The sequence below is a fragment of the Aythya marila genome (assembly GCF_965140915.1).
Source record: "Aythya marila genome assembly, chromosome: 2".
In the NCBI taxonomy this organism is placed as follows: Eukaryota; Metazoa; Chordata; class Aves; order Anseriformes; family Anatidae; genus Aythya; species Aythya marila.
In genome coordinates, this window is record NC_139043.1 from 25,928,875 (window position 1) to 25,954,862 (window position 25,988).

General features: G+C 39.4%; 1 protein-coding gene across 3 annotated transcripts in view; it reads left to right on the top strand.

Moving 5' to 3' along the window:
* The first annotated feature begins 6,086 nt into the window (after nucleotides 1-6,086).
* The window catches only part of CASD1 (CAS1 domain containing 1), a 30,498-nt gene continuing 10,596 nt past the window's right edge, over nucleotides 6,087-25,988 (top strand). Inside the window, exons 1-9 of one of the 3 annotated variants that reach the window (XM_082755168.1) lie at nucleotides 6,087-6,360; nucleotides 15,706-15,802; nucleotides 16,394-16,514; nucleotides 18,007-18,051; nucleotides 20,136-20,198; nucleotides 21,505-21,549; nucleotides 22,238-22,361; nucleotides 24,089-24,303; nucleotides 25,355-25,780. In XM_082755168.1, the coding sequence (XP_082611294.1) occupies nucleotides 6,228-6,360; nucleotides 15,706-15,802; nucleotides 16,394-16,514; nucleotides 18,007-18,051; nucleotides 20,136-20,198; nucleotides 21,505-21,549; nucleotides 22,238-22,361; nucleotides 24,089-24,303; nucleotides 25,355-25,780 (1,269 nt within the window). In that variant the 5' untranslated portion in view covers nucleotides 6,087-6,227. The remainder of the gene's footprint in view (nucleotides 6,361-15,705; nucleotides 15,803-16,393; nucleotides 16,515-18,006; nucleotides 18,052-20,135; nucleotides 20,199-21,504; nucleotides 21,550-22,237; nucleotides 22,362-24,088; nucleotides 24,304-25,354; nucleotides 25,781-25,988) is intronic. The other 2 variants (XM_082755166.1, XM_082755167.1) reach the window with 2 other exon arrangements.

Here is a 25,988-nt window from a genome sequence, read left to right on the forward strand (position 1 = left end):
GGATGAAGGCTACCTTGTTGCGACAGTGTGTTATGGAGAATACGAATCCAGCTACAAAGGCTATTATATTAACACTGCTGGGGGATGCCACTATTGAACAAATGCTACAAAGAATGAGCAGGATTCCCTTAGGGCCCCAAGCCATGTTAGTAGAGGCGGTACGCGAATTAGGGAAAGATATCACACAAGCACAGCAGCAAGCCTTTGCAGCTCTAGCCCTGCTGCGAACAGAAGATAGGCGACCTCGAGCTCCATCTTGACAAGGGAATCAATGCTTCCGGTGTGGAAAGGAGGGACACCATCGCCATGACTGTCGAGCAGGGCAAGAGTGGTGTGAAAAAACTGCAAGTGGTGTGAAAACCGCACGCACTACGACAGCAGTAGCGGCTCTAGCCCAAGTGGAGGGGAATGCTTTGGCTCCGACGGAACAACTGCCAACAGCAGCGTCCCGCAACAACCCGGTTCAGACAGTGTCCTGCAGCCAGCCACAAGAGGGAGCCTCGGATTGGACTTGGCAACAGCAATAGATGTTATCATAATAGATCAGAAGCCCATGAAAATTCCATCTACTGCGATAGGGCCCTTAATAATTAATAATAAATCCCACGGTGCTTTGTTAATAGGACGTTCATCAAGTGGGAAGTAATATTCACATCCTTTTTTACTCCCGGTGTTGGTGTCGCCCGGGCGCACAGAAATTTAGAGACATTATCCTGCTGGGTAGTAAAACAGGCCAATGCGACTAGTAGAGTACTCTCTGAAACGGCTGAAGAACTGAGTGAGACACAACATGCCGTATTACAAAATCGAATGGCTATTGATTTTCTGCTCTTGGCACATGGCCACGGGTGTGAGGACTTTGAAGGCATGTGCTGCATGGATCTGGAAGATCGCTCTAGGTCCATCCATAAGGAGATTAAACAATTTATTGACCACTCACAAAAAATTAAGGAAGATGTGGGATTTTTTGGCCTGGAAAGTCTCACAAATTGGTTTCAAGTGGGAGGGTGGATTAAGGGTCTATTGCAAAGTGTTTTCATGCTCTTGATTATAGTAGTTGTGGTGTTATTATGCTTAAGCTGTGTCATGTCATGTGTTCAACGTCTGATGGAAAAAACCTTCGGGCAAGTACTGCTCGTACAAAAAGAAAAAGGGGGAATTGTTGGGAATTGGCACAAAGGATGTGGACATGAGTCTGCGGAACAGTTGTTCAATCAGAGCTTGTTCTAAATAATCAGGAGTAGGCTTCAGCATAACTGAGGAATGCAAAAAAAAAAACCTTTAGGCTTAGCAAATCAGCAAGTGACTAGTAGGCATAATTATAATCATCTGTATAAATATGTGCTATCCGGACAATAAAGTGAACTATGCTTTATCACTCATATTGAGTTGGTTGCATTGTTCCTTCAGCCGCGAACCGACAGAAGAGGAGAAATTAAAGATTTGAAATTCTCCTCTCTCCATTCCCTGCCTCCATCCCCCCAATCTACTTCTATTTCAGATCCACTGAAATGTGAAATGAAACACAATTAATCCTCATGTTATAGACTTGCAGATGCATTTATCTCTTAGTGATAAAGCTAAATATATCCTTTGTGCATGTGATTTCGAAACTACTTGACTTAATATCAGCTTCCATTTAGTGCAGACTATTGAGGAACTTTATGACTTTAATAGAATTAGAAATCTATAAAAGTGGTAATTTGTGATAGAATTCCAAGATCTTATGAGGCTGGTGGTGTATCAGTTTCAGCATTTGGTTGAGACAGTACTCAGACTACACTGCCTGATTGAACAAGTCTTGTTATTCTTTGTACTCCCTTTTCATTAATGTAACCAAATATTTGCAATAGATGGCTGCCATGCATTCACATGCCACATGGAAGCACGGTGCTTATGGAAAGATTGATTGGTGTTAGGAGGTTGAAAACTCAGTAATTAAAATGTTTGATGTTGTCATTCAGCAAGTACACAAAAGCTGCTGAAGGAAAAGCTGCACGTCTGAAAGTATTACTCTTCCCAGAAATCTGTTAGAAGTCAAGCTTTGTTTCTGGAGTTACAACATGAGCAGTGCAAACTGACAGTGATGCACAATTTAAATTAAAACCTGATATGGTTTGGAGTATGGCATATCCTACTGACTGATTATTCAACACTTAATCTATAAGGTAACATAGGAGATCTTCCAGTTACCATGTAGCAAGTGGTGTATTCCTAGAATGATACATGAAACTTATATTTTAAAGGTATGCTGTAATGTTTCCTCTTTGTCTGTATCCTTACTGTAAAAAAAAAAAAAAAAAAAAAAAAAAAGTGCTAATTAACCGCACTTCTACAAACAGGTAAAAACTCTGAAGCAAAATTATCATGTGGGAGAACATTTTAATACCACCTCTCAATAATATATAGCCATTTTATCTATTTTTACATGCTTCAGATCCTTGGGATTGCCCTGTGACTGACTGAGGACAGCAGCTTTCTATAAAAGCTTGGTTTCTATATAATTACTTGGCTGTAATGTTGAAAACAGGAGAATCAAAAGAACGAGATCTCCTGGGAGCTAAGCTCATCAGCAAACTCAAATGCGCGTGCCTGTTTCAACCTGCAGCACGGAGTTCTTCTTCCATTCGCATTGAGCCTGCCAAGGAAAACAGGAAGCGGTAAAGTAAGAATTATCTCACCTAGATTACAACTGTGTAAATGACATCTGTTCGGTGTAAACTAATTATCTAAATTCAACAGAGGGACGTCATTCCTAATAGTAAGTCGTTGACCGTCCTAATCTACAAGTAACTGGTGACTTTCTCCCACCGCTCCTACAGTAGGAGTTCAGATAATGAGTTTAAAACTGATTGATTCTTTCTAAGTGGCTGGAGCTAGGTGACATGAACCTCATCTCTCCTGATTGTTTTATTATATTGACACATAGGGGAAATAGTGCTGTGGAAAGCCACAGTAACATTTTTAATTACGTTCTGTCATTAGTGGCCACACATAACACTGCAGTTAAAATAACAAATTCAGTTAAGCCAAGGCTTCTACATCTGTAGAAAACAGAAATAAGAAATCTCTCCTGTGGCTGTTCACTCTTCATATTCACAGTCATTACCCAATTTACAAAGCAGTGTCACACCCCCTTGGCTCTCAGATGAATTGCTGCTCAGTTTCTGAGTCTTTTCTCCATGACTGCTCCAGGTCTTGCCCTCCCACTGGTGATGCTGGATGCTTCCACCAGAACAAGCAGGAAGCCAGAGCTAAGCATCTGAAAAACAAAAGATGAGGTTTGACTAAGATGAGCTAGCATACTTCTGGTTTACTTCCAGCATACTAAATTTATCAGCAGACGGGAAAATAAAGTAGGTATAAAATGGAAATTAACAAGCTTCTTCTAGATAATTCGTGTCTGGAGTCTGTTTCACGGGGTAGTTAGCAACCCCTAATTAGCCTCTTGAATCACGCCTTTTATATATAGTGGGCTTGGTGTGAATTATATGCAATGATTACAAATTCAATTAGTTTGTGAGAAGCAAGGGAGTTACCTGCAAGAAGACAGACTGCAGTCACGCAAACCACTTTGAAGTCATGGCACTTTAGCCAAGAACTTCTGACTGAAATGAAGGAGATTACTCTTGTCAAACAACGTCTACAAAGGAACAATGAAGCAAAAGATGTTTTGCTTAAATGCACTTCAATAGTTAATATAAACAGGTGGATAGACTTAATGAAGATATTTAACCTTCAATAGTCTCAGTATTCATTGGTACAGTCTTAAAATAAAGGAGATGTAATCCACAAGCAGGGTTTGGGGACATCACTGAAGAAAGCGTTGGTATTTTAGAGCAGGTGAGGACTGCCATTTTATATTCAGGGGCCAGTGGCCAATCTGAAACAGCCCTCAAAAGGCTGAGGGACAGAGTTCCTATTCCTGCCTGCTGTGATCTTCTGACATATCTATAAACAAAAGCATGTTTATTTTGTTACCTTTCTAATTTCTGCTGTTCTTTCATGAGAAGCTAATTTAATTGCAGATCAGTGAAATTCTCCAGAGAGACTATCGTGCAGTAAGAGATGAATTCTTTTTTAATTTGGGGAGAAAAAATTAAATCTCCCTGTACAGGCATTGCAGCAACCCTAAATGGAAAGATGAGTTAGCCCTCTGGGAGCTCCAGTTGAATTCTGTGCTTTCTGCATCTATGTTGCTTTTAGCAGTGGGGCTGATTGAACGTGTACATGTTGCAAAGCTGCACTCACCGTAACAAGAGCATCATGAAGATTACAATAGAGCCAGGAAAATTAACACAGTTATAAAAAAAGGCAAAGACTGAAGTACCTCTGTTTTGGTTGGATGAAAAGTCTATTGATTATGAATAAATATTATAAAAATAAATGAAGAACAGTATCTGTGGTCCTAGATGACTGCAGGGAAAGATGCACATCATAAGACTGTTAAGACTCATTGGGTAGCAATGCAAAAAGTTACAGAAGCTATTAAAAAAAAAAAAAAAGTTGCTTATTGAGGTGTATAATGCTTGCATCTGCCACTTAAATGTATATGAAACAACAAGGACAGGGAAAGCTAAACACTAACAAGAATATTTTAAGAAACAATAAGGTTTACTCCGAGTAAGAAAGCTTTGAAAATGTGGCTTTTTGAATGTTGCATGACCAAGAAAATAATACACAAACTGGAATTTTTCATTTATGGAGTAAAAGGATCCATACCATCACCAGCTTGATAGTATCTGTCCACTTGGGAGTTTACCGGGTACCTTTTTTTTCCCTCTCTCCCTGAGAGAATAAAACTGAGCATTCTAAAATAGTAATGTGTATCTAATATTTTAAAATATGGCTCAGAAACTAAATGAAGTAACAAACTGATCTGAATAGAAAAAAATATAAATTACATGCTGGCAGATAGTATTGGGTGGGTGGAAAAGGCATATACATTGAGTATACACTAACAGTGCCCACTCAAAGAATAGTTAGAACTCAAATCTTGTATGTAAGACTTGAAAATAAAACTTTGCTTGCAATGTGTGGACTTCCTGGTTTTAATTGCTTGATTTAATGGTGTTTTTGTTTGTTTGTTTGTTTGTTTTGTTTTTGTTCATTTGTTTGTTTCTCCATATATTATTAATTCTGCTTCCCTTTCCAACTTTGTCATGTATTACCAATTATGCATTATGAAGTTGCAAAGTTTCCAGAATAGCATTTGGGGGATGACAGGAAAATGGAAGGATGGTGAAATGAAAACTGTACTCGTCGGTGTTCAAAATCCCAGTATTTCAGCATCAATATTTACATGCTCAGTCAAAACAAACAGAAAATAAAAACCAAACAAATAAATAGTAATAATAAATCATTTTGTTTAACTTTTTTTAGCCAGTGCTAATGACAAGGGTTCTGAGATGAGACAGTAACTGTCAAAACCAGCTGAGCGCAGTTCTTCATCATGAACCTGAGGCCCGATGACTGCTCCTCGTTTATTCCCAGCATTTTTGCAGACAGGTACTGAACGCTTTTGCCAAGTTTTTGTTTCTGTTCCTCCTAACTCTGGTCACTCGGTGCTGTGTACCCACAGCTGCTGCGGCTACAGGTTGTGCAGGGGGCCTCACCGCAGCCCCGTTTCAGGACTTGACCTGCTCCCTGGCATCTTTTTTTCCAGGTATGACTGAGGTAGCTCACTGTGGAGGCACCCGGGCGTGTGAGATGTCAGCATTCCCCTCACAACACGCTCCCCTTTCCCTCATCAAACTGGTGAATCTGAACCGCGTCAGCGTTATCTGCGGATGACCGAACGTCCTGACAGAAGCCAAGAGAGGAGAGGCGGGCAACTAAAATAAATAAATTATTTTATTAAATAAATTTTAATACATTTATAGGTGCCGGGTAGCCGCACACCGCGGCACGGCTGGGAGCCCCGCTGCGGGCTGAGGCAGCCCCAGCACCGCGGGGCGGGGAGCTGGGAGCAGGGAGCCGGGGCCGCCCGCTGGCCAAGGAGGGGAAGCGGCGACACCAGGAGGAGGAGGAGAGGAAGGAGGAGGAGGAGGAGGAGGGCGGCAGCTCCGCCCCGGCGGCGGCGGGGGGTCGGGCTCGTCTCCGCCGCGCCGGTGGGGACGGTGGTAGCCGGCGGCGGGGGCTGCCTCGGCCGCCCGCGGGGCCCCATCGCTGCCCCGCTCGGCCCGCCCGCCCGCCCGGCCGCGCACTGTTGTCATGGAGGAGCCAAGATGGCGGCCCTGGCCTACACCCTGGGCAAGCGGGAGATCAACTACTACTTCAGCGTGAGGAGCGCCAAGGCGCTGGCGCTGGGCGCCGTCCTGCTCCTCACCGCCTGCCACGCCGCCTCCCGCCGGTACCGAGGTGAGGGGGCGGCCGCGGGGAGCGGTGGCCATGCGGGCAAGGGGACGGGGCAAGGGGACGGGTCCCGACTCGGAGCGGGGGAGCCCCGGGCGGCCCCTCCGGGCTCGCCGCAGGCTGGTCCAGGCCCTCCGGGTCGGGCGTGGGACCCGTGGGGGTAATGGGGTTGTGCTCTGAAATACTGGGGCCTTGCCTCTGTGTGTGTAGGTGCAGGGGACAGAGCAGCTTCTTCCATGCTGCGTCCCCCTACATGCAGATTAATAGCCTTTACCTGGCAGCTACAGTCGTTAAAATGTTAATTGGTGTAAGGCTTGTTATACCGCTTCTTGGTGGAGGTATAAACCTTTTGGGTTTTCCGTGTTGTCAGGGGTTGTGGAGAAGTGGTGAGTGGGGCGAGGTGGGTAGGGAGGCGCTGGGCTGCTGCGCTTCGGGTTTTGGGTGGTGGTGGTGGTGCCACAGCCGAGAACTTGGTGAGCTCTGCAAATAACGTGAGAGTCATTGGTTCGCATCTTTTCCTCCTTCTGAAGAAATGGAGTTTGTGGGTAAATCAAAAAGTTGATCTGAAGACAGCTGGCTACAGTTCTGTTGCAGGACAGCTGGTGTCATTGTATCATAAGGCTCCTGACCCCTGCTCAAGGAAGACCAGGCTGAAACAGCTCCCTGTGGAAATAGGGAAGGTGGCTAGGGAGCCTGTACGGGTACAGCTCTCAGGATTCACCCTCCAGCTCACATGTCGGTAAAGCTAATAAACTGAAGAGCACTAAGTTGCAAGACGTTGAAGTATGTACTGACAGCTAAAGGAGCTCAGATGCGACAAAACTGAGCTTGCTCGTTGTGCACTGTTCCCTGTGGCTTAAGTCAGTCTCAAAAGTAGATGGAAGGAGGGTTCCAAACATGATAATTTTTATTTTTTTTCTTAAAGGGGGATTTCAAGAGTGACCTAAGAAAATGAAGGCTTCCATTTTAAGCAAATTAACAGGAAGGCGCACTATGCATAAATGTGATACGTGATGGGAGACCTAATAAGGCTGTTGAGTCACAAATTGAAAAAAGATAGTGGTCTACAGGCCTTCACATAAGTTGATACAGTTGGTATGGGTTTTCACAAAGATTTCAGGAAGTTCCTTCACCTAGCGCTTTCAGTTTCTTGAAGCTATTATAGGCTGAGAGGTTTTCTCATTGACTAATAAATGTTTCAGAAAGAGACAACTGAGAATACAGAGCTATCCAGTTTGGTCTCCTTTGAGCAGATAGCATTCAAAGCACAGAAATGGTTTAGAAATGGAGGATTCTTTTTCTAAACCATTTCTGTACTTTGAATGCTATCCGCTCAAAGGAGACAAAATGCCCATGTATCTGCTATAAATGCCCAACCTTGGGCATTTATAGCAGATACAAAAGTTTTGGGGGTAGGTAAAAGCAGAGGTGGCTGAGAGATAATTTTTCAACCCTTCAGTGAACGTCTTGAACATCTGACATTCAGCAAATTCATGAAAAAATGGAAGATTTCAATGTGATACCGTGTAGCTAAAGCTACCCTACGTCTCGCTTACTGTCTGTGGTGCTGGTCACTGCCTTTTAGTAAAGGTATAATAGAAATTGAAAACATACACAAAAAGCCATGCAAATGATCAGAAGGATGAAATGGAAGTAATGAAACGTTAAAGTTTTGTAGCCTGGATGGAAAATAAGTAAGCTGATAATGGTTTCTAATGTTCTGAATTATATGGGGAAGGTAAATTAAATGTGACTTGTTTCATAACACAAAAAGTACCAAGCGAAAAATGAAATTAGCAGGCAGTACCTTTTAAAACAATCAGAATGAAGCCTTCTTTCCACACAAGACATAAGTACATCTTGAAGCATGCTGCCAAGATTTTATACTATAAATCCTCCCCAGAAGGGTTATACCGATTTGTAGAAAGTGAATCAGGTGGTGGCTGCAAACCTGCTGCCATTTTTAGAAGAGAAGCTGGGCTGTGCCAGGGGAGGGATCGCTACTTGCCGTGCTTTTTTACACCGTCTTCGAGCATCAGTCATTGGCTTCTGTCAGGAAGAGGAGAGCAGAAAGACAAACTTTCATGTGAGCATATGTTCTGCTACAGTGCGTCAAAGAAAATAATCAATAATGAATTAACCATGCGTGTGTATACTGTTGCTTTTCTACAGATAGCCCGGGAATATGGAGGGAATGAAAGAGAGCTGCATATAAGTAACAGTTGGTGAAATCGGTTTTGTGGGAGGTAGCTTATATGATGGTTTTCATTTATTTATTTATTTCCCCCCCCAAAAAAGTTGTATTTTTAGGTTATCAGTTTCTTCAGATATTAAAGTTTGTACGTGAGTTGAAACGGCCCCTTCCTGATTAACAAAGAAAGCAGAGACATCTTTGGACAATTCAGCCAAAGGGAGAAAACCACAAATAATGTGCATAACCAGACAGGGAATGCTAGCCACAAAGAAGGTTGGTCAGTAATTAATCCTTTCTGTGGGACAAGCAAGAGCATGTTAAGAATCTTTACAAAATGGTAGTTGTTTTTAAACTGGATTATTTATTTATTTATGTATTGTTTTTGTGGAGGAAGACATCCTGAAATTGGTAAAGGCATGTAAAGACTGCTTCTTTCATACATACTCCTTTTTCTCACTCTGAAGTACTGTACTCCAAAGTAGGAGTGAAAGAATTAATATTTAGATTTAGTATGTTCGTAGTGTGTCTGTAATTCTAAGATTTCGTGTGTGACAGTCGGATGCTGTAGTTAGCCTGTTTTTTTGTGCTCAGATTAGAAACCCCTGTTATGCAGACTGGCATCTATTTTTCTTCTTCGATTGTAATCTTGAAAAGTTCATGAGGCATTAATTAAAGTTAAGAATATGCATACAGTTTATGAACTGGTTGTTTTTGTCCTGGCTTCCTTTGGGAGAGCAAGACTTCATGTAGTGTTTCTTTGTTTTGTCTGATTATGTTTACATATAATGGTTTGGGCTAACTGTAGCCTCTTGTGCAAATGCACATTTTAGACAGGAGCAGCTCGCTGTATTACCCAGGAAAATTTGCCCATGTGAACGCTACTTGTATGAAAAAATGTCGGACTGTAGGTGTGGTAGGTCAAATTCATGATTGGGGTTTTGCATTTAGGGGTCATCTACATTTTTTGCAAAACCTTAAGTGAATTAAGAGGAATTAAACTGTCTTCAACTTGCATACAGCTTCTTCAAAAAGTTATTTGGACTAAATGCTTATGTAATATCCAGTAAAGTTACAGTCTGTTACAAAGGTACAGTCTTAGAGCTGTAAGAATGGAAATATGCTTTATTTAAATGTTTGCATTCTTAGAATCATGGTTGAATGATCAGATTTTAAACTACATTTTTATTTTGAGCAATAGTGCACAACTGGATTTCCTTTTCTTTGAAACGGGGAAGGTGCTGTCAGTCCTGGTGTGTGTAGTGTGAATGAGGACTGTGAAATTTCACAAATTCAGTGGAAAAACAAGATTTTGAAGATGTGATTTTTGGGAGGATAGCTTTTAAAAAACAAAACAAAACACAAAGGAAGAGCTTAAAAAGAGCAGTCTGTGGTTTTCATGTAGAATGACTAATTTTATTTATTTATGTATGTGAGATCTCATTAATGGTTAAGAAGAAGGTGCATTTCCAGGGGCACCAACTGGTGTGTAATCTCCAGTTTATGGTCCTGGCTGCTGTTTCCATCTTGTTTTAGCCTCCTTCCCCCCACTGAGATTTGACTATTTTGTCTGAAGAAAGACTCGAACATAAGTAATGCTCCTCATGGGCTTTAGAACCTTTCTGCATTGCTTGGGGAAATAGTAAGTTGTGCAGTATCTGGAGCTGGCAAAGAAAGCATACCTCCACGCCCTCAAATATTACCTCTATATGTTTAAAATTAATTTTTATACTACGTGTGGTGTTTGTAATGCAGCTTCAGTAGCAGCCCTGTGCGGCAGCATAGCTTCGTTTGTGGGCAGTTCTGATGGAGTGTAGAGCTGCTAAGCTTTGCTTGTGATCTGAAGACACAGAACATGCTCTGCTATGAAAAATGAGTAAGATTCTCAGTCTTGAAAACAAATGGCTTAGGAAGGATTGATAGTGGTCTGCAGATCATGATGGACGTGAGTGTGATCTTTCCTTTCCCGTACGAGACCAAATAAAACTAGTAGAAAGCACATATGTAAAATAATGAAAGGCAGGTGGTTCTTAGAGGAGCAGCAGCTGTGGGCATGGAAAATGCCTGTAGAAAGATGCTGTGAAGGATAAAAAATTGAAGAGAAGATAATGTGACTTTGTCAGAAATAAATCTGTTGAAGGTTCTATAAAATACGTAGAAATCATCTCTAGCTCAGGAAGCTCCTGGACTGAACACTGTTGGAATAAAATTAGGCAAGAATATTATGTGTGCTCTTCTTCTTCATCCTTTGTGGCCTCTGCCAAAGACAGGGTACCAGGCTGGCCTGACCATGAATACCATCTTTATTTTCTTCTGCATCTTCTTCAACGTCAGTTAATGGGTTTCAGAGGGAGTGGAATTAGTGGTGGATTTTCCTTTACATGCTTCATTCTTATGTCGCTTCGATACATCTTGTAATTTTCATCATCTGCGAAGCTGAGGTTTTTGTAGCAGTAACAGTAATAACTGTAAGTCACCTGTTCTCATAATCTAATCACAACCAACATGAGCTTGGTAGCTTTTAAATTCTTCATGACGGTTTCATTCTTAAGCAACTCTCTAGAAATGAGGTGGTATGAAGAAGTGAATATGTTAGAGACATGAATTCTGTTGCTTGGAAGTCAATGTACAGAAACAGCTTTTTATTTGACGTGATTAAGAAAAAACAAAACCAGTCATCTTGAGTTTATGTTTTCTATTAGAAAGATAACTATGCAGCAAATCTGAGCTATGCCAACATATCTTAAAAGTAGGTAGAAATTCAGCTTTGCACATCATTTGCTGTGTTCGGAGCTACTTCTGCAGAAATTTTGGCAGCAGGATCAGCAGCTGTCTTGTTAAGTAGCAATGGTTTGAAGAGGAGAACTGCATTAATAAACTGCTTCTAGAAGATCTTTTCTTTAATCTGCTCTGCAGTGGCACCATGCTGACTAGTGAAACAAGCACCAACTGGAAAAAAAAAAAAAAAAAAAGCTGTATTGCTGACCTGGAGTGACCTGTGCTGGTTGAAAAACAGGATAGAGACTGCGTTTCTGGAAATCTCTGAGATCAGTCTGCATCTACAGCCTAAGGTCTCACCGTGCTCTGAGAGCTCCTTGAAGCGTTCAGAGGCACGTGGTCCTCTGCGTCTGGCAGTTTACCGCATCCTGTTGCTGCTCGGTAATTAATCGGTTTGACACGGGTAGTGCAGGTGCGTCAATTTGATTTGTGGTACCTCAAGGATTTGCTTGAGAGGTTGTTGGTGAATTCAAGGGAAATCATGAACTACCCTGGCACAAGTAATGGACGCTTTCTCATGACAAAATTTGGAGTTTATCACTGTATTTGTGCATTTCATTCAGATCTTAAAACACATCTCCTATGCATCAAAATCTGCCTGACCAGGAGTGTATCGCGCGTGTTAGCAGTGTTACGTGTGGGTTGCTCATGGAGAACCGACATACACCCAAAGCTATGACTCTGAGATGTTTACGCAGACACTTTCCAGAACTGTTATAATTCTTCATGTTATTCCAGCTTTTTTTAGTAGTGATGATGCATTAGGAGTGGTAAGTAATTGAAGGTCCGGGAAAGGAAAGAAGCCTGATTATTGCAGTTGCATTTTGAAGTAAGGCAACGAGGAGCCTTAGATAGTTGGAAGTTATAACACTTGATTTTGTTCCTGTCACTGAATTTGGTTGTAAAGTGAGGCAAGGAGTAGCAGTTGAAAGACAGTCTGTTCTACATTCCCGTCTTATGATTTTCACAAAATCAGATAGAAGGAGTTCCAGAGAGGAAGATAAAGACGGAAGATGTCTTCAGCTGCCAATTCTTTCTTCCCTCAAGCTAATTTTATGTTCTGCTCCAAGAAACAGCATATGTGAGGTGTGTTGTCTATACTTCTGTATCAGAGATACTCTTTGCACATCCTATGTAAGAGAAAATTAGAATTTTGGAGTCAGAAAACTCAAGAGTTTTGGGTGTCAGCTACACTTCAAATGAGCATTTTGTTTTATGCTTTTTCAGCTTCATAGATAGGAACCTTACCTTCTATTTTTGTGGGAGGACTGGGAAGGAGCAGGCAGCTAAGAATCAGCACACAAATCATCATTGCCAATGTTAATGCAATAGTTTTCTGGTCAGATCTGTGATCCTGGCTCTGTATTTGTTGGACATACAGATGTTCACATCATTAATGTATTCTTTAATGCTGGTTTGCCCTGTCACGTTAAAAGGCTTATTTTTGCTGGATGGTAAGTCTCTTGTCAGACACTGGGATTGGAAGAGGGATTGTTAACCTTTTAACTTCAGTGTTGTGGAATAAAGGAAAGTAATGCTGTTGGGGAAGGAAGAGAAAGAAGGTGTCATCTAGTGATGAGAGCAAAGCCTGCAGGGCACTACCTTCTTGACCTTGTAGTTATTCCTGTGAGAACATTGGAAATGTTGGTGTTGTCATCTCCCGGGTTTCCAGGTTCTTCATCACCCCTGTTTGAGGAGTTACTTAAGGAGAAGAGAACATATGTCCATGGGGGTTCATTTTATTAATTTGTATTGTTAATTTTATTAATCTGTATTTTATTGAAATTTATTGTGGGGAAGCAAGAGAGGGTTCTTGCCTTCTTTAATACTTCATGCATGCTGTAGAAAGCAATTCATTGCTTTCACAGACCAAATATTTAAAATATATTTCCCCCATAAATACCCATGAAATTACTTTTATAGAACATTGTGGAAAACATTAAAATAATTGTATTTCAGTAAAGCCAATGCTTTACTGACAGTGAACATTCAAACTCCGAGCAGAAACTTTTCAGCTGTTAATCTTGCTCTTAGTTGCTGTTGAAGCAGTGATAATCATAAACTATAATTTTAACTTTACGGTGTCAGCGCAGACCCTAAACTTTTAGTGTATACGGTGAAATATTTCCACAGATATGAACAGGCCTGAGTCAGACTACTGAGAGCCTGCAGTACAAGCAGGCGGTTGTGGTAGCCCCCAGAAGGGACTGTCCCACCTCGTTCAACCTCTGCCCCTGCCCTTGGCCAGGGGCTGCCACGCAGGCTGTGGTACAGCTCACTGGCATTATTATAATTAGGATAATTGTAGCAATTATCCTAAATATAACTAAAAAAAAAAAAAAAAAGTTGATTCAGTGCATATGAAAATTAAATAGCTTTGACTGTGATGTTATCACCGTAACATAGGCTACGTTTTCCTATCAGAATTTTGAACAGGAAGTCCTTATATATCCAGTGTATTTTTTTTTTTTGTCCTTTTTCTTTCTTGGTTGAACTCTGGTCATGTGGAATCACAGAATCATAGAGTCATTAGGGTTGGAAAAGACCTTCAAGATCATCTGGTCCAGCCATCCCCCTACTACCAATGTCACCACTAAACCCTGTCCCTGAGCACCACATCCAGCCTCTCCTTGAACACCCCCAGGGATGGTGACTCCACCACCTCCCTGGGCAACCCATCCCAATGCCTGACTGCTCTCTGTGAGCAGAAATGTCTCCTCATTTCCCACCTGAACCTCCCCTGGCACAACTTGAGGCCATCCCCTCTCGTCCTGTCACTAGTTACCTGTGAGAAGAGGCCGACCCCCAGCTCCCCACACCTTCCTTTCAGGCAGCTGTAGAGAGCAATGAGGTCTCCCCTGAGCCTCCTCAGCTCAAGACTGAACAACCCCAGTTCCCTCAGCTGCTCCTCACAGGCCTTGTGCTCCAGGCCCTTCACCAGCATTGTAGCCCTTCTCTGGACATCCTTCTTGCAGTGAGGGGCCCAAAGCTGAACACAGTACTCGAGGTGCGGCCTCACCAGAGCTGAGTACAGGGGGACAATCACCTCCCTGGTCCTGCTGGCTACACTATTCCTCGTACAAGCCTGGATGCCGTTGGCCTTCGTGGCCACCTGGGCACTCTGTTTAAGCACACGATAAGTGATACCATGTCTCTGTCTCTTTTTCCTGAAAATGTTACTGTAGTACCACTGATATTTTACATTTAGGACTGTGCGCTGAAATGGGTCAGCGGTGCCTCATAAATACGTATTTCAACAGACCTCAGACATCACCCTGCTGATGGCTCTTTCTGTTCACCCTAATTTGCAGATCAAGATAAAGCTTCAGATTTTCTCTTAATAATTGAGATAGAAATCCTGCCTGTCTCGTTATGTGTGGCTTCCAGCAGCTCTAAAAGTTGATAGAAAATGCTCCCTTCTTTAGAATTAAGGCCTGCAGGTTACAGTGGAGAAAAAGAGCAGATTTGCATTTGTTGAAAGTCAATTTTTGACAGGAAGCGTGAAGTAGGGGCTGTGGCACGAAGTTTTTTCACAAGCTAGCACAGGTACTCGTGTTTCATTCACTGCTGTTTTCCTGTTTGTTGTGCTCTGAAAGGCCAAGCATGACAAAAATGTTGGAGGGCGACTCTTCTTGCAGTGAGCAGTGTTCAGCTGCCTTGGGTTTATGTGGCAGCAGAATCAGGTACATTTACTGGGAGAGAGTCACCGATTTCAGAAATTAGGTATTTTATTTACATGAACTTTAAAAAGTGACCCAAAATCTCCACCCACAAAGTGAATAATTGTAATTAGTGTAAAACTTCTGGACTGGAAATGGTAGCTGCAATTCAGAATCATCAGCAAAATCTTATGTAAACGTTTTTTTGTTTTGCCTGTTAACCCAGCATGTAATTTCAGCTGTTCCAAGTTGACAGCTGCATCTTAAACAAGGAGAAGTAAGAGACTTTCTTTTTTTTGAGCTCCATGTTCTGTACAATAAGCAGTCTACAGTAATTCTGTGTAGAACATTAAAGAATTAACAGCTTAATATAATAAAAATTTCATGTTATTTTTTTTATTTGGATAGCACAGTTGATTGGCATCTTTTAGTGGAAACACTGTGCTAGGTGAAACACAGCTTCTTTCCAATGGCAGAAATGGGATCATGAACGTTTTGCAGACAGAGGAATATTTTACAGAGAAGTGTAGAATAATAAGGGAGAAGGCGATTTGCAAAAATTTGTGCAAGACTTTTTCATAAGTTAAATTTGGTTACTGCTGTTGCTTGCTTCCATTCCTTTGTGTTTCAAATATTGTCAGATTTATTTATTTATGCTTAGTAGCGGTGGGGTTTTGTGACTTTCATGTGTCTGAATTCTAATCTCAATTTAATATTTTAAAGGCGATGATTCATGTGAGTATCTTCTGTCGAGTGGAAGATTTCTTGGAGAAAAAGTATGGCAGCCCCACAGTTGTATGATGCACAAGTATAAAAATAGGTAAGGAAACTTTTTTGGTTCATCTGCCTGGAAAGAAAAGTAATTGTTGTACAAATGCAGTTGAAATTGTTTCAAATGTTTTTTTGATATATGGCTAATTATCTAGGCTTTCACAAATAGACAACATTTATCAGAAGAAATTCTTGTTGTATATTATCTGTGTATCTATAGTGTCTACCACATTTGTGCTTCTATATTAAAACACAAATAAATGTTGTTGGTAGTAGTACTGACACTTGTCATGAAGAGCCGTCAGGCAGTGCAAGAGATGGCATAACTTTGTATGTCCCTTTCAGATTACTGGAAGGGAAAATACTGTCCTGATTTGTAGAATCCCAAGTAGCTAAATGTGTACTAAAAGTAATCTTCCTTGAGGAATTGTATCATTTGTTTTTTCTATTAAAAAATCTGTATGCAAATTACTGTAAACTTTTAATTATTTCATCATATTTAAAAGATTTACCATTCCTTGGAGATAGATATAATATATTCAATTCCCTATATTGTTCTATAGATTTCTCTGAAGAACAAAAGTTTTTTTTTTCTACTATAAATTTCCTGTAACACGAGTCTTGTTGTTTTGTTTTACAGTGAAGCAAAAAATTGCCTTGTAGACAAACATATCGTGTTTTTAGGAGATTCTAGAATTCGACAGCTGTTCTATTCATTTATAAAAATCATAAATCCCCAAGTCAAAGAAGAAGGAAATAAGGTGAGGTGGTTTATTTTGAAGTTTTTGTTTCTTTCTTCTATTCCTAATTTACCTCTTAATTCTTCTCAGAACTTAAAAATAATAATAATAATGACAAAAATCACACAAGAAATGACACTGTTTGCTGGCTTAGCCATCAAGAAGAAGAAACACAAAATGGCATTCTGGAGAAGAGCAAGATTAGACTAAGCTAATTGTTTGAGTACTAATGAGATAATTGGAAGTCTGAGAAATGAACTGTCAAGCTTGAGAGAGAGCTTGTGGCAGTCTGGGAATAAATAAATGAAGTTGACTTCTCCCATTGCAATTTAGGCTTTGTATCTGGCTTCTTGATGAGAAAATGATTGTTTCATTGCGTGTGTTGAAACAGTAGTAATTCATGGTTTACAATTTGTCATTTCTTATGTCAGTTAGATCGCTGAGGTAATCTGCTCATAAAATTCCTTGGGGCAATGACAGATTTCCAGGTCTAACGTGAGGCTAAAACTAAAAATAGCTTCTGGTCTCACCTTTGTTTTGATAGCTGCTGCAGAGATTCTTGTGAGATGGGGAATGTAAACTACAGCCTGCTATAGCGGAAGCAGTAGGAAAGGATTTAGCTGTACCACTTGCTGAACAGAATTCTGATTTAAATTGTTAAATCATGCTTCTTAGGTCTCTCTTTTCTTGGGTATATGTGTTGGAAAAGACACACTCCACTTTTAACTGTAGATCAGATATGTCAATTAGTACTTCTGTGGTTTAGAAGTGCAAGCTGGCACCTTGGCCAGTGGGCAGTATGCAGTCACTTTGACTTTTCAAAAGAAGACATTTGACTGATGGAAAAACTTTTTTCTTTTTTTTTCCTAGTCTGATTGTTAGGTCAAAGTTGCAGCCTAAAAATGAGGGTGAATTCAGCATCCGTGAGATGTTAGAGTGCTATAATTAATTTTAAGCTGAGAGGTGTTGTTTGTCAAGCATTCATAAAATCAAGATCTGTTTGTGGAAGAGAAATATACTTGTCATTTTTGGCCAGGATTGAAACTGGTATTTTACTTAGTATTTTAAAGAGAGGATTGTGTATACTTTTAGGGGTATCTGACTACTTCCTTTCTAATCTCTTCCAATCTCACACAAAAACTTAATGATATAGCCAGCTTTATTTCTGCTCAAGATAACTTTCTTTATTCTTTAATTAAAACTGATTCATTTCTTTTATACCAAGAAGATAGACAGATGAACAAGAAGGCTAGCAAAAGGAAGTGTAAGAAAGGAAAGACTTTGGATGTAATCCTACCAGGAAAAAATGACCCTTTGTGATTTTAGTTTGTTTATCTAGGAAATAACATAAACATTTTGCATGAGTATACTGACAAGTTTATACAAGAAAAATCCTTTTTACTGACAGTAACACTTGGGGTGAGAGTAAATTAACATAAGAATGTAATATTTTCTTCTCAAAGGTTGTTTTACTTTGTTTGTATTGTGGTGTTTTTTTCTTTTCTTTTGACAGCATGGAAACATCCCTTTTGAAGATAAATCTGCTTCAATTAAAGTGGTAAGCTTTTATCTGGCATTAAATTGCAAGCCATAATAACGCACGTATAATTTCATACAAATTGCAGTAAGAGATGGATTTTTCAAGTTTCCACAAGTGTTGAAAAGTAAAAGAAGTTTTACAGTGTCAACATTCTTTATAGATCTTGAATAAAATGTCGGAGTGTATCTCAACGCATTATATTTTGTATAAGATTGAAAGACTTTGGCTTTGAGTACTTGTATTGAGTGATAGCTTTGGGCATAAGCTTTGGAAGTGCTTGTAATTTTTCTTTTTGTCAGATCTTGTAAGTTGGCCTTTCCAAGAGTATTTTTTGCCAGGAAGCTTACTCATTCACAGCTGTAGGAATATGTATTGGACTAACTTACTTGGAGTGGTGGTTGCAATAATTGCTGTCAAGCTCTCTCTGCTATCCCAACAAATATCCTTTTCACTGTTTCTGCATAGAGAAACAACCACAATGTTGTTTACAATGTGGATATTAAAAATAAATAAATAAAAACAAGTACTTGAGGGTAGGTTTTATGAAGGGCATTGTTGTTTTCTGCCCCAGCAATTGAAATGGTGTCCTCAATAGCTTTCTTGCTTCCTGTGACAGCTGTCGGTAGTGCTGGCACTCTGCTAGTCATGTATTTGTTTATCACCTGGGGGCAACTTATTTCTCTGTTCGTGAACACCAAAGAAGCAGTGTGTTTGCTGAGCTGTCTGCCAGTGAGTTTTCAGTACCTGTTTGTGTACATGGGTATGATTAAGGTACGGAATAACATCCTAGGATGTGAGCCTGTGGCAGTTTAAGCCTACTCTGTCCCATTTTGTTGCTGCTTACAGCATGAACACAGGAACATATAGTAACTGGCCCTGGTAGTGCTGTGGAGCAGGCTGTTTTAGGAGTTGTTTCAGCCAGCTTACCTTGTAGGGTTTGGTTTTGGTCAGGTCTGATGTGGCTCATCGTGTGATTAGCTGAGTGCTGGAAATCTGGGGGCAGAACACAAAGCAGAATAAAGGGCTAATGGCAATGGTGTTCATATTGGCTTGGGATGAAGCAGAGCTACATCTTTAAAATGCCTGAAGCCTTGGCAGGTGTCTAACCCTTAAGGTTTCAGGTGGCAGGTTTGGGCTTCTGGGTAGTTAAGAAGCACAACACTGTGCTTCCTTGCTTGGGCTCCATATTGCTGTTGACATTATTGGCATGGTAGGTGAATTTTTACGTTCTGAATGGCTGTGACCAAGTGACCTAAATGTGGAAAATACTTGACTAATGAAGGAGAAAACCACTGAGCAACAAGTGGCAAGTTTAATTTTGCCCTTTCCAGTCATAACACTAACCATTCTGTCCTTCAGATACTGCCTGTATCTCCCAGTTTCCTACCGATTAGTACATTTACATTACACAAGAGAACTACAAAATCTCTAGGTCTGTGCAGGTGGAAGACGTTTCCTTTCTGCTGGTAGTGTTTCTGCATCATAATTTCTGCATATGCATTCTTTGAGATTTCACTTTAATGTGTATTTGTAGTCCTTTGGATGCGTATGCATCTGAGAAGTAACTAGATAGTAGGTAGCTTCAGATTTACCTGGCAGACATAATAGCACTAGCCAAAATTTAGATTGTTTTTCTAGATGAAGGTTGGGCACTATCCTTGACATCTCAAATAAAAAATGAAAAATCAGTTGCTAGAAAACTATGGGAAATTGAGCAAAAAGCAAGCTGTACTAAATAGGTTGTAGATGTGACCTTGTTTTTAGCTCTGATTGCATTGGAAACCTGTGAGGCCATTCCATTTGCCAGAGGCTGAAAGTTACCTTCTTGATGAAATCTTGCCTCCTGAACTACACAATATTTTATTTTATTTTATTTTATTTTTATTTTCCATGGAGACTAATGCAGTCTGGCAGGAAAAAAAAAAAAAAAGCAAAACAGCATTGTCAGACTTTTCATGCTTACTATCAAGGAAATCTCACTTTGGGTTATGTGGTTTTCCTTCACAGTTCAACTGGTGGCTATTAGTTAATTTTTTTTATTTTTGTCATTAGTCTAATTCTTGTCTTGATGCTTACAGATTACATCTGCGTTTGTTTTACAGGATTTCTTGTGGTATCCAGAAGTTAATGGCTCTATGAGGCAGCGCATCAAATCTTGGACTGAGGTTGGTCTTAAATTGTTTATTTTAGGTAAATACTGCAGCTGACCTCTTTTTTAATAAACATGGTTATAATTACTAAGAGGTCAACAATTGCAGCATACGACATTATAATCAGTCAGTTATGTACCAGAGATCTGAAATTTGACATGAAAAAGGAGTGAAAGGGGCATGTTTGCTGCTGTATGTATTTCTTGGCATCTCGTGGTCTCCCATGGCTGGCTTTGCTTGAGCCAATAATAACACCAAAACAAGGAGGAAAAAAAAATTTCCTAGGGGCAGGTTGATTCATCCCAGTAGGAGCTGAAACAGTTCTACTCTGATTTGGCAGCTGTCTTGGTCTGTGCTTGCTGTGGCTATGTCTTTCTGTTACCAGACGTTTTGATATTTGCATTAGTTTGAGTGTTATAAGCTGAAAAACAAAGGCAATTTGGAAAACGAAAAATGTTTTGATTTTTTTTCAATACTACCTGCAAATTATGTAGCATTTATTTTGTGTCTCGCAGTTGTTTTATAGATGGTTGTATAATTCAGCATAAGGTTATGTAGTTCTGATAAACAATAAAATGTTAAAAGAATGGCAACTCATTTTTTTTGTTTTCCTTCCTTTTTTGGACTCTGAATAGCTTGCTTTTATTTAATAATGGCCAATAGTGATTCTTTTGTTACCTTATTTGTAATTCTCTCAAGACACCTTCTATCAAAACAGCTGAACTTATCATTAATTTTTCTTCTTTTGTGATTACTACAAAAAATGAGCTGTTCAAGCCTTGGTGTTGTCAAGGCAAAACTTGTACTGAGGAGGTCAGCGCCGTCTGTTTCCTTGTACTCCTCTATTTGTGTACATCTTATGTTCCTTGCATTAGGCATAACTTTCAGACCTTTGGGGCAACAACTGTCTTATTCTTATTCTGTTTTTGTCACTGGTTTTGTGGTCACTTTAATCAGTGCAACAGATCAAACAGATGTTTGAGAATGCCGAGGGATGCAAAAAGATAAAGTGTACTTCAATAGTGTGACCTTTGGTTTACTTGACCTTAGGAGGAGGTGCTTAGATAGCAGTATAAATTAAAATTAAAAGCTAAATAGATAGTGATTTTAAGTGCTTATTGATACTTGGCACTCTATTACAGGAAAATGTTGGTATTTCACATGTTGATATCTTTGTAATGTCCCTGTAAGCATTAAATGATGGACAAGTCAAGTCATAGTTATTTAAGATATGAGTCTTCATTAACCAGATCAGTAAGTCAAATGATAGATGAGATTTGTGAATATTTTAAAACTAATTTATTTTTTCTTTGTGACTTAGGGTTCTGTGGCAAAACCTCATATAATTGTAGCAGGAGCTGCCACGGTAAGTTATACGTATATTGGGTATTTGAGTAAAGAAGGAAGTTTTAGTAAGATAATTTTTATGCTCTCAAGCTGATTACAAGATCAAGTTTTTATTCCAACTAATAATAAAAATATGCTATCAATTAATTTCCTGCTAGTAGTTCTGAAGTATCAAGTACATTTTATTATAGCTATGTGATATACAGTACTTGCTTACTGCCAGCAGTACTGGTTGATAAGCTTTGATTAGCTTGAATCATAGGTAAAAATTGAAGTAGCTTCGTTCCAAGCAGATTATTCATAAAGAAAATTCAAGTGCTTGCGTACTAACTGGGATGCTGCTAGTAGATGAAACTTTGGCATGACCTTGAATTTGACATTATTTTGAAACTTCTCTGTATCTTTAACTGACTCTGAACTCCTTTTTCATAGCTTTTGATTTGGTCATGATACTTTAGTTTGGACATGTCTATCTTAAGATGTCAAAGCTTAACAGTTTATAAATAGAAGTATTATAAGCTGTTGGCTTATTTTAAGAAAAGGAGGTTGTTCTGAGAATGTCTCTCTGGTGCTCTGCTTTTTAAAACTTGACTTTATGTTGAATAGAATATTTCCTAAGATATATGTAAAAATAGGTATTTTAGCTGTGTAGATTTATCTACTGGGAGACATACAGGTTCTGAATCTCTTTTTGTTTAATTTTCCAGTGGTCTATCAAGATTCACAATGGCAGCAATGAAGCTCTCACACAATATAAAATCAATATCACTGCAATTGCACCTCTTTTGGAAAAATTAGCAAAAAGTAGTGATGTTTACTGGGTCTTACAAGGTAAAGTGATGAACAGCTGGTTTATAACAATTCATACTGCTGCTGTCTGTTGAACCATTCTTTCGCAGAAGAATATGGAGAACTTAGTCCATACTGCTGACTTCCAGATTAAATATGTTGTTTGGATTCTAATGCAGCTTTTCTTGCAGCCACAACAAGCTGGCACCTAAGTAGTTGTTAGTAGTAATGGAGATCTTAATTCTCTCTCAGGAAAGTCTTTTGCCTTCTGAACTCTTAATTCCGTTAGCTCTTTCTCAGACTCAAGATGCCAGGAGTATTCTCACTGTGGTGTGCTCCATACATGTCTCAAGGGAGTCAAAAACACAAATGCATAAAACATCTGTATTCCTGCATTCATATTCCATTAAATTTTCAGATTACATAAATAATAGGAAAGGTTCAACATCCTATGCATGTCTAGAATGAATAGACACAAAGTCTAAAGACTATAGAGAACTCAGCTTTCTAGAGTATGCGCTTCTATACACTAAGCACTGATGAATTAAGATTTGGAGCCAGAAATCATGGTTCAGAATGAACCTGTGAGATTTATGATGACACTAAGCTTACATTCTTTTACTTTTCTTTATTAGAACTCAGCTATGTCTCTGAAACTGAACAAGCTGATAGTAGAATGTGCTTCTGGTTTATTAGCCATGGAATGTAACATTCTCATCGCCTCAGTGAGAAATGTAAACATGTTTTGAGCCCTGATAGTAATATACCCAGCTGTACCCTTAAAGTCACATACAAGTTCCTATGAAAGATGGTTCTAGAGGTTAACATGAATCAACAGATTCATCTTTTCACATTGCTTTCAAAACCATATTTATCTATAACAAAAACAATTAGCTGTCAGACATGTCCTAACATTTTGTAGGGAAAGATCCAGTCCATTTAAGTGATCTCTGAGCTCTTTGTGCTCATAATGGAATGAATAAGAGCAAAAGCTGTGCATGGAGCATTGTATGCATAGGCTTTGTACACACAGGGTTGTCTAGACTTTGACTGTCCAAAGCAGTCAAGAGGTGGTTTGAGTAAATCACCTTCTAGCTCTTAGAGTGTGTTTTACCAGAGTTATGAACATCACCAGCTTTTCATAGCAACCTAGCAGTCCTCACTTTGATCCCTGTCTAGCTTAGTGTTAAGCTCTATATAGTCTTTGAAGCCTGCAGGCAACTAAGGACTGTTCCAGACTACTGAAAAGCTGAGATTCTACCATCAGTTAAACTGGAATCAACAGGAACAATTGGAGTATGTTTATAGGCTGTGGCTTAGAGAAACAAGAAACTGGTTTCTGTTGCAGTGACTATAATTTGGAGGATCTTTTTCCCCCTATGTGTTTGTTCTGCTGCCTATCTTTCCTCTTGGCTTTGGAATTCCCCAGGTAAAGGTTCCATTACTGAGAAAAGGCATCGGCAGCTCTACACTCCAGCATTATATGCTCTTTATGGAGCACAAAAGCTTGGGGAAAATAAAACAGGCATTCACGTCTGGCCAAAGCTTTTTGGTCTATTAGTACATGTGCATAACTAGGGAACGGTGAAAAGAGTATTCTGTTGTAAGCAACTCTGGTTGCAGTCGCTCGTTCCTCACTATATACCCCTTACTGTACCATTAAACAATTGCAGCTACCAAAATGAAAGGAGCCTGTGCAGCTTGCATTAAATAAATGTATTTGCAAAGTGGAAGATTAATGTGCCCATTCTTTGTCCTTTCAAACTCAGATCCTGTTTTTGAAGATATGCTGAGTGAGAGTCGGAAAATGATCACTAATGAGAAAATAGATGCTTATAATGAAGCAGCTGTTCGTATTCTGAACAGCAGCTCCCGAAATTCCAAAGCTAAAGTTAAAGTGTTCAGTGTATCAAAACTGATAGCACAAGAAACTATTATGAAGTCTTCAGATGGCCTGCATCTCCCTGAATCAAGCAGGGATACAGTAAGTATTTTTAGTGCTGGTCAACATTATAAAATATTAACTGTAAAAGAAGATTTCAGATGTATGTTCTGAAGCAGCAGACAATATGAATGTAGTGAGGACTCTCGTTCTTCAGGAAATTTTGCTCAGAAAAGTCCAGTAGGTGAGAGGTCAGTCAGTTATACTGATGTTTAAAAACCATAATATCTAACATGATGGTACATAGTGGGTTTACAGCTATTTTTAAATAGCTGTATCTTTTGGACCCTAAGTGCAAACTTCATGCCTTCATCTGTGTAAATGATTTAGGGCGATAATGATTTATAAAGCAGTGCTAAGGAGTAAGTCGTCTTTTTTCTCCTATGTGCCCACATAGTTTAATTTAGAAAAGAGTATAAACAGGATGAGAAACACATAGTGTACGCCTTCCCCATTGCATGAAGTGCCACTGGCTTTAATCCTTATGTTATCACTACATACGTATGCAGTGAGCCTCTCAGAACTTTATCAGTTTGTCCTTTCTGTGACTGAGCTCTTCTGCTGTGTCAGTTTTAGTTCTACTCCTTTGCAGGTTTCAATTATTTTCAAGTATTGAATGGAGTAAATATCATCTCGCCACACATTTCAGTCAATTTGTCATGTTTTAGACATATTCATTACTGTGTGCCTTGGGGACCCTAAACTTGTGAGATATTTTTCATTTATGGTCCATTTAGCACTTTATAGCTCCTTTTAGCCATAAAGAGAGCCATTCTGTTGTAAGAATGAGAATCATAGAATATCCCAAGTTGGAAGAGACCCATAAGGATCGTCAAGTCCAACTCCTGGATTAATTAGGATTAAATCTTTTTGCTTACCTCAAAAAGCTCAAGGATTTACTCTTTGGAAGAGACGTTTTGACTCTTAATGCTGAATGAAGCTAGGTGTATGGGGGACTACTATGAACTTATATAAATATAAGAGAGAATTGCATGTTTTCTGTCAAATCACAATCTATATAAAAATTTCTTATGATGAAAATTTTTACTTTTAAATTAGAGATTAATCAGAAAATTGCCTATTTCTTTGACAGAATGCGATGATTCTAATGAATGTCTACTGCAATAAGATAATGAAGCCCATTGATGGCTCCTGCTGCCAGCCTCAGCCTCCTCTCACTCTGATACAGAAATTAGCTTTCTGTTTCTTTACTTTGTCCATTATTGGATATTTAATTATCAGTTTAATTCACCGGAATAATTATCGGAAGAACAAATCATGCACTGATTTGGAAATGGGAGAGGAGAAGAAACCTGCCATCAATACTCCTAATGTTTCTACTTTAGAGATGCTCTTACACTCCTTCTGCAAACTCGGTCTTATCATGACCTATTTTTATCTATGTGACAGAGCAAATCTTTTCATGAAGGAAAATAAATTTTATACACACTCATCTTTCTTCATACCAATCGTCTACATCTTGGTTTTGGGGGTATTTTATACCGAAAATACCAAAGAGGTAATGATCAAGTTGACATTGTGCTTGTAATATTGTTTGACAGTTCGAGTGTAAATTTCTGGTTGCTAATTACTGAAAGTAAAATTCTTAAAATCAGCATAACTCATCTTCAGAAATATAAAGTTTGCATGCAATTAGATGTAAAATCTTTTTAAAAGCATGTGGGTGCGAGCATTTTTAGCCATTGTCACACAGTCCATCTTTAAGT